Source organism: Plectropomus leopardus, chromosome 17 (assembly GCF_008729295.1).
Source record: "Plectropomus leopardus isolate mb chromosome 17, YSFRI_Pleo_2.0, whole genome shotgun sequence".
Taxonomy (NCBI): Eukaryota; Metazoa; Chordata; class Actinopteri; order Perciformes; family Serranidae; genus Plectropomus; species Plectropomus leopardus.
In genome coordinates, this window is record NC_056479.1 from 1558211 (window position 1) to 1567573 (window position 9363).

A 9363-nucleotide genomic window follows, 5' to 3' on the forward strand; every position below is an offset into this window, starting at 1 on the left:
CTTAAAGTTCAAGTTCAGCAACTTAGCTACAGTTTGGTAACAAGCTAGCCTTGTTTGTCTTTGTCTCATCTACTGTGAGAATTCAGCTGGCAAAGTATATGTGCATTTGCAAACTAACCAGTTGACAACAATCCATCTTTTCTTTTGAAACATTACAGTTTGGAAACACTGCCCATACACTTGGGCGGTATCATGGTATTATGTTATACCAGTGTAATCCCGAAGGTATGTTTTTTCCAATAACATCATAAATAAAGGCACTCCTTTTTTCTGTTACACTCACTGAATGTAGTGCACAGCACGCACCACTAGAGCTCAGCCCTCGCTCTCTGCTGGTGGAAGAGACAGCTGAGCTGAAAGACATAGCGACACCTAGTGGTGAAGGGAGTTGCTACAGTGGCCAGCAGCCCATTAGGGCTTGGCTCTTGGGCAAGCAACACAAAGGTGAGATCTATACTTTACTGAAAGTCTTTCAAGGCGTTAGGGTTAGCCTTTAGTTTAGTATTTTCAGTGGATGAGACAGTCCAAATGGAGCTACTAACAGGCCTGATTGGCTACTTCTAATTAACAACTACTGACAGTGTCTGTGAAGATTCTTAGTCATTCAGGTCATGGTATACCACATTTGTGTGATTCTAAACAGATTGACCTTCTGTACTCTGACTTCCTCAGTCTAAACTGAGGAAGCCTTTTCAAGTCCGGTCACCTTTGAGCCTGCTCAGACCTGGTATTAACATGTGCCTTGGGTTATCTGATCACACTTGGACAGCTCTATGTCTGAGTGTTCACACCTGGCATTAGAATGATTAACCATTTATGACTGGATCTCTCTACCTTACTTTTTATGTTAAAAAACAAGTACATCATTTCCATTTGCAAAGATCAACTGTATTGCCATTGTTTTTAACTAGGTTAGGGTTTGTTATGCACACTTAATATTTCAAATAGTTGAAATGTTATTTCATTGTAGCACTGTGCACAGAGCATTGATTCTCTCAGCCCCTCCATGCCCCACTCTCTCTGTGTTTATCACAAGACAAGCACACCCCGTGGTACCTCCACATCCCTAGTACTAAGAAATTATTGCTGCAGGAGAGTGAGCTCTACAGGTAACAGTTAACAGTTGGTATAGATGGTAACAGTTAACAGGTAACATTGCTAACGTTACCCAGCAGTTATGAACTGATTCAAGAGTATTGCCGTTTTGGTATAGGTGTGAGTTTGTTGGGAGAGTTGACAGCTGCTGCAGTGTTACCTCGTGCTAACTGGGTAGATGTTAAAATGACAGTTCATCGAGAGGAAAGCAACTCCAGAGACGGTCTTTCGGCAACGCTTCGAACCTATGTAACATTAGCAACATAAAGTTTTAGCCCAATAGTTAAGGACGTCAATATCAGGCTGAGTAGGCGTGTGAGCGAACCTCTGAGGACACAAAGTGGCCACATGTAGGAATGTAGCAGTATACCAGTTCCAAGGTATACTATAGTATGAAAATATACAGTTATCATAATGTGTACATTTACTTACTTACTTAAAATACTGAAAAAAATGCAGTTCACTTTTATTTTATTTATTAAGAGAAACTACTTAAACATACTTTCATTAACAATTGGTTTCAAGATTTGTTTCAACATTGGTTTTTAATTATAGCAATTGTTGAATAGAATTTTTTTTTTTTTTAAAAATCGTTTTGGGTCTTTGTAATACTGTGTTATCGTGAGATGTGCTACTTTCTGGGATGATTATCGTAAACTATAGAAACCTGATGAAATTGGCTTCATTTCTTTCAAAAAACACAATGAGCAGCCAAAGAAGAAATGATCGCCAAATTAACAAGAAATTTGTAAAAAGTACAAGAAAATTTGAAAAAAAGAAGTAAATTAAAAACAACACAAAAACAGGGCAAAAAAGACTTAAAACTACATATACATATATAATAATGATAATTCTATAGTTTTTCAATACCTTTTTCTTTTTTCCCTAGCCTCTAGTTTTTCAAAATTATTTTCTAATTCTACTATTTTCTTGCAATTTGTGGAACATTTCTTAGCAAGTTGCTCATTGACTTTTTTTCCTCATGTTTTAGAAAGAAATCCTACCAATTTGGTCAGGATTCAAAGGTTCAAATATGCCTGAAAGCAAATGTGCCTGAAAGCAAGACAAAAAAGGTAAAGTCAGGTTTGCCAGGTGCCCGGTTTCAAAGAGTTAATACCAGGTATAAACAAATCTAGCGTTTGCATCAACAAATTGACCATTCCATTGTCTCCTACCAAAGCTTGTAATAGTGCCCAAATGTTAATTAGTGTATTAATATCTTAAAAGATTATGTAAAAATCATGGCTTTAGCTAATGTAATGCAGAGACTTTAAGTAAGTAAGCAACATTTGGACGGACTGATTATAAGATAACTCCTGTGATAACAAAACAAGGATGACTGTAGAAGTTTGCTGCTTAAAATACAAGCACAAGTCCATAAAGTGTGTTTTCACTTCTTTGAACGTTTTTGTGTTCACTGCATTTTTGGATTTGGAGAGCATTCCTATAATTTTTGTGCTTTTTTTATGTATGTGTGTTGTCCTCAGTTTCACTATCTGTCTGTAAAAGGTGTTTAAGGTCCAGTGTGTAGGATTTAGGGGCATGTATTGGCAGAAATATACAGTATATAATATTCATAACTATGTTTTTATTAGCTTTTAATCACCAGAAAACATGAATTGTTGTTTTTGTTGCCTCTGAATAAGCCATTTATATCTACCTACTGAGCTGGTCCTCCATCAAGAAGTCTGCCATGTTGTTCAACAGTAGCCCAGAACAGACAAACTACACTGGCTATAGATAGGACCATTCATGTTTTCGTGTCGGCCACCTTAGTTCTCTGACATGCTTGACATACAAGAGGTTTGTATTAGCTGCAATCTGCAACCTCACCACTAGATGTCAATAAATCCTACACATTAGACCTTTAAATACAGAATCATCACCAAGTGTGAGGTGAAACTAAAAAGTAAATGCCTTTTCAGTTATAACCGTGGCAACATATGAAACTTTTGTTCAAGAGTTAAGTGAATTTGTTCAGAATGTTGGCTGCTCTCATTAGAGCCACAAAAAAAAGAAAAAACAGAAAGAATATTAGCACATTTAGGTGACATGCAGGCACTAAACAATCTATGACATTTTCATGGTCCATTTAAGATTCACATTTTTCTGGGCTACAACATTTCAAGCTGAAAAGTCATTCCTATTCAGAGCAACACAAGATCAGAACAAGGGCATTTCTAATGAACAGCAGTAAATGACATGCAGGCTGACATCTCGGCTTTATTGTGTGTTTCCAAGTAGTCATAACTGACACAGAGGTCTGTATCCAGACTGACTGGCAGTCTTAATGAAACAAACACACAACTTTAACATTTGAGTGAATCTGAATCAGGTAGTGGGATGATGCATATGAGCACTAAAAGAAGCTGCACGCAAGACTTGTTCTGAGCTGTTAAGTGAGGTTAATTAGGAGTTGGGATCTTCGATATCTTATTTACATAGATCTCATGCTGTGCTACCTGTTAAAGTAGCAGTCACGTTTTAGCCTGGCTTTTGACCTCTGAATCTCAGGCAGTAAAGGGTGTGAAGGAGCTAGAAGCTGGCATGACTTCATCCAGAGTCAAGTCAGTCTACACATAAAAACATGAATCCAGATGAGAAAACCTGCAGTTTGGAGTCATTTCAATAGACTTATTTTTGAGAAACATACACATTCTGTGAGATTCTCCGTAACTGCACAGTAACCACTGGCACCTGTTCTGAATGGTGTTCTGGGTACATCTTTATGGTAGCACAACTATCATTTCTGGCTAAGAAGATGAAGATTGTCTGATTGGATGTTGAAACAGAGGTTTTATGGGACATCATTGTGAGTTATTGTGTGGATTGTGCTTATCATGACATGGGCTGTCTGGAGTTTCCCTTCCTCCATCCTGGATTAGCTCGGGCTCATGCAGCATCGGTCAGGTTCCTTCAGGGTCAGGATTTATTTGATCTGGGCCAACACGTCACTGAAGATGTTGAGGAAGATGTGAACGTGGTACTCCTTGAAAACCAGTGCTGGACGGAAACGGATCGATCTGTCACCACACCCTCCCAGGAGGACACCTGTCAGTGACAAACACTCAGTACGCTTAGATGCAAAGTTAAGTGTAGCTACGGTCATAGCTCAATTAGGCCATTAATCAGACTACTGTCCATGTCCCAGTATACAGGTCCTGGGAGAGAATCCATTTATTGACGGAAGTCTGTCCGATTCCACCACGGTAAGTGAAGATATGCCCCCTTTCAGTGAGTTACTATTGGACCTTCTTCCGGTTGGCCTATTATGTCACATACCAAACAACTTAGTAAGCGGCAAACAGGCTGCATGTAGAATGGTATGGATAACTTTTCAGCCCTGAACATTTTGTACTTACTCTATGCTTTACTTGATGCCCTCATCTTGTTTTGTTTTCTTCCCTTCTTCTTCTTCTTTAGATTTTCCCTGCTTTCTTCTACAAATCTATGCTTTTCCACTTCTGGGTACGGCACAGGGACTATGGAGCATGCACAGAACGCCTAGACCACTTCAGATCTGGTTGAAGGGTATACCCCCAACCACATCATCCAGGTCATCCATCCTTTCAGAAATTCGATTAAGTACGATTTTAGTTGGACTAACCTGTTTACATGTATATTAAAAATCCAGTTTTATTAGACTAACGCAATGATTTGAGTTTTTCTAACGTCACATAAATGTACTGACTCTTAGAATATCCACATAGTTCAATCAATATTGCCATCCACCTTCATGTTAACTTCCATATAGTTCATAGCCACACGCGTGAAAACATGAATGCTAAGGCACCCAACATTAGTGTCACCAATCCAGTATCTGGCCAAATGTCTCCCCTTCTGTTCCTGAGTTATGCTGTTGAGTCATGGCCATAAAAGTGTTTTTGCAGGACAGTATGATGTCACATTGAAGTTGGCCTTTGACATTTTGGATATTAAATGTCATGTCCACTTGAGGCTGGCTCAAAGAGAGAATCACTCCCCACAGAACCCCATGTTCAAATGTCCGACAGCATAAACAAACATGTTTACAGCCTGGTATAAAAATGTTTTTGGTCTCTATAGCTAATTTCAACATTCATGTTAGCTGTACAGGGGGAGATTTTTCATATTACTGACCCTTTTAATTATTAAGGCTTAAAGTTACACAATACTATGGGCGTGGACTCTGAGAAACAGGTGGGTGCAGGCATATCACTACCTTGCATAACCCCTAATTCACAGAGTACAGCCATAGCCGTTGCTTTTTAGAGTGTTTTCAGTTCATGCAAATTAACTGAGATGTTTTAGTCATCTGAAAAAGTATTGCTCAGTACCAAAAGACCTTCTAAAGAGTTGGATATTACATTTGACCTTTAAGTGCATTTTGGTTGTAAGCCTGTTTTTATGATAAAAAAATAGCATTAGTGTATTAGTATTACCACTGTTGACAATAGCTGTTAAGTCTAGCTAAGCTAAAAATCCTAGATGGCGACGGAAAAAATACCAAACCTGAGGCTTTAAAAAGAGTCCACAATCCAGTGGGTGACATCACGTTAGCGGCATCCATATAGTCTATGGTCTGTGCTTGTGGTCTTGTGGACTTGTGAAACATCATCAGTCATGGTCAAAGCTCTGTCTTCATGAAACATGAACACTCTAAATGTCCTGAGGTATTTTGGCTCTGCCTGGTTCCTCCAGGATGCTTTGGGAGTGTGTGTGTGTAAACTTGAGGCAGACAAGTATCTCAGAGTGTCTGCAAACAAACTAGTGGAGATAATGGACAGTTATTTGTGAAAAAACAAACTGAAAACTCATGAGATCAGTAGCCTCATCGGACTTTCACCCCTTCTCCATAAAGATACAGTGGAGATGACAGGTGTACAGGAGTGTTGAGCCCAGCTAAAATAGGGACGTCAGAAAGAACACCACTGTGTTCGCTCATTCTCTGGTGTTTGGAACCCCCCCAACACACCCATTCACACACACACGAGTTCTCAGGAGTATTCTCTAAAGCCAAAATAAGAAATGACAAGTGAATGGTGGTGTTCTTCATACCTTTGTCTCTGGCTTTGAGGAGGATGCGGTTGCGCGTGTCATCATCACAGATATCAATAGCACAGAAGGTCCCCTGTCCTCGAGCTCTGCTCAATATGCCGGGGTACTGAGCCTGGGGAGCACATGCATGTAGGTCATGTTCACACACATCTAGGTCATATTCATACCAAGCATGATCCCAGAAAACTACAGTAAGCCTTTCTGTGATTTAGAACCTAAAATTTCAATATTGTCATTTATCATCTCTGATCATTGCTTTAAAACTTTGCCCATAACATTCTCATACACCAAGACATGTTTAAGGGAGAGCTACAGTATCACAGAATAAATGCTACGACTGTCTCTGAAGGTTAGGGATTTCACTAACCTGCAGTTCATAGAGGCCGTTCATCAGGGCTTTTCCAGAGCGGGTCACCTCGTCCAGCAGGTTCTCTCTGCGAATCACATTGAGTACCTCAACCAGGAGCAAGTTCTTTGATGGGTCACCCATCCACGTGTTAAAGATACGGTATGGCTGTAAAAAGACAACAGATACACAAGCAAACACACCTGTAAATATGCATGACAATAAACATATGAAAACACAAATATTTTTCCATTCTCTCTTTTTATCCACATGTATCATTTTGTCACATGGATTATTGTAATTTTATTACGTTGATCTGTTTTCCACACACAACATCTATTGCATGTCTGTCCATCCTGGAAGAAGGATCCCTCCTCATTTGCTTTTCTTTATCCGCTTTGAGGGTCTAAGGACAGAGGGATGTTATATGCTTTAAAGCTTTGTAAGGCAATTTATGATTTGTGATAATGGGCTTTTATAATTAGCATTGACTTGACTTGCCCCAGGGACTCTAGCACCATCCTAAGCAGGAACTTGAAATCTTTGGCCCCAGTACTCAAGAAACTCCAGGACAAACAACATGCATCAATATGTTATTTGTCCTGTCCAACAGATTCAGTCTTTCAGGTATAGTTGGCATTCCAGTCTCTGTAGCAGACTTTTTCAAAGTCCGGACTGGTCCTGATCTGCAAAGTCAATCCGGACCCAGCCTACACCTTGTATTAGGAATGCAATATAGAGAGTAATGAAGTGTTAATTTCCTACTTTGAAAAAAAGTTTTATACTTATTATTTAATTGTTAGTTTTGAAGAGAATAGTCTATTTGGAGATCATTACAGGGATCCTGTTCTGAGATTAAGCCTTAAACGTAATGTGTCCCTGTTTGACATTGTTGTCATGGCAACATTGACAGCTGGCAAGCAAATGGCCTTTAAGTCATCACATGTCAAGGGTCACCTAACAGGCGTCTGTTCACAATTAGCAAGTTAGCTAATGGCTAACGGGCATTCATGTTCTGTCCTGCGGACACGAGAAAGTGAGACTTTGGTGTCTCAGTGTACATCACGTTGCCAGTGTGGTGAGGATGTTGCTATCCAAACGTGCAAATAAAAGAAAAATTGACCAAGAAAACTGGGTTTTCAAAGACAGTGCTTTGGTGTAAGCAACTGATTGTAGTAAATCTGTTGCATTGTTTCCACTAGTTTGATAAAGTCATTTGCTTATCAACAGTCATTCCGGACCTTTGGCCTTTAATAGAAATCAGATTCAGACCTTTTAATATTAAGTTTGATAACTCCTGCTCTATAGACTCCTAACAAGGCTTTAGATATTGTTGTCTTATTTGGATGTGAAATACAACATATAAAACTCTAATAACATGTGGTCTGAATTCCCTTCAGAAAGACACATAAAAATGACAAACCTTATCGGCCTGTAACTCATTCTTGTGGTAGTAGCCACCGGTCAGAAGCTTTTTGCTGAAAGAGACAATGTCCGCAGGGTCATCCATGCCCCAGTGCTCATGGGCCCACATCTTTCCTGTGGTCCCTCCACCCGTCTGGACCTCATCCACATGGAACGCACAGCCATGCTGGGGAGACAAAAGATGAACAGACTGTGTGATGGGAAAGTGACCAAGGCAGATACAGTAGATCATGAAAACAATCAGGAAGAAAGGAAGGTTTTTCAAGTTTTTCAATGATGAGGAAAGTCCTCACTAGGAGGACTACTGACCCAGGACCAGATTGCACCTGTGATATCAGGCCAATAATCAGGTCCACCATGATGAAGAGTAGACCTCCACCAGAATCTTTAAGGCTCAGACACACCAAACCGATATAAAAATCTGTGACGATGAAGGCTGTCTGTCGAGTCGCCTCATGCCGCCTGTGTGTCAGTCAGAAAGCTGCACCTGAACGCAGAGCAAAGACTAGAGCCGATGACCAACTAGCATGTACATTCTGCCCTTACATGAGAGCCGGCAGTACTCTCTACATAATTCTAGAAAAAGAGAAACTTGAGAACTGACAGGACAGATTCAAGGTAGCCAGTTAGCAGATTAATGGCACAACACAGTGTTGACAGTACAAAGGAGATTTACCATGTGTAGCAAACAACAACACAAGATAATACGAACCATTTCTGCTAAAGAGCTCAATCACTGAAAAACATTTAACCTAACATAACAAGTTTGTTTACGATCTCACTTCCTTCTTGACTTGTCATGTTATTCGCTTTCTTCACTTCAGTTTCTTTTTTCATGTGCTGAGCTGAACTGCCAATCAGAGTGATTAACAGACTTATTTCGTCTTCGGCCTTGGAAAATTTCAACACAATGCAGTGACCAATAACATCAGAAGTAAAATGATCAAAACACTAAGATACTCAGAAAAAATGCAACAGTGCAGCAGTGGTGTGTTGGGTCTGTCCTAACCTTCCATCAGCAGAGTGATCAGTCAAACAACAACACTTCCTCAGTTTCATATTGTGACACAATTCATTTAATTCCACTGGGTGTTCACACCTTAGAGGCTTAGAGGTTTGTGACAACCAATCACATCTAACAGTTTTTAGGCTAAGTTAGGAGCTCTCTGAGAGTATTCTCAGAATGTTTGTGAATATGGCCCCTTGTGTTAATGGTGCCTCACTCCTACCCTGTATATGGTTGGCTTATCAAATGCTTTGGTAGATTTTCGATCCCTAAGAAGAGACTGATCTTTGTCTAGCATGATGCCCATGGATGTCTCTAAAAAAAATCATAACTTTCCTGCAGCCTTGGAATCTAAGGCTATCTAATCTAATCTATAATATGTATATACACACACACATATATATATATATATATCTATATATATATATATCTATAAGACTGAATATACACTTTA

General features: G+C 39.6%; 1 protein-coding gene across 2 annotated transcripts in view; it reads right to left on the reverse strand.

Annotated features, from left to right (window-relative positions):
* Positions 1–2055: 2055 nt before the first annotated feature.
* The window catches only part of abat (4-aminobutyrate aminotransferase), a 58868-nt gene continuing 51560 nt past the window's right edge, over positions 2056–9363 (reverse strand). For both annotated transcript variants that reach the window (XM_042505392.1, XM_042505393.1), the window contains 4 exons: positions 7902–8069; positions 6500–6646; positions 6133–6244; positions 2056–4146 (listed from right to left, as the gene is read on the reverse strand). In XM_042505392.1, the coding sequence (XP_042361326.1) occupies positions 4025–4146; positions 6133–6244; positions 6500–6646; positions 7902–8069 (549 nt within the window). In that variant the 3' untranslated portion in view covers positions 2056–4024. The remainder of the gene's footprint in view (positions 4147–6132; positions 6245–6499; positions 6647–7901; positions 8070–9363) is intronic.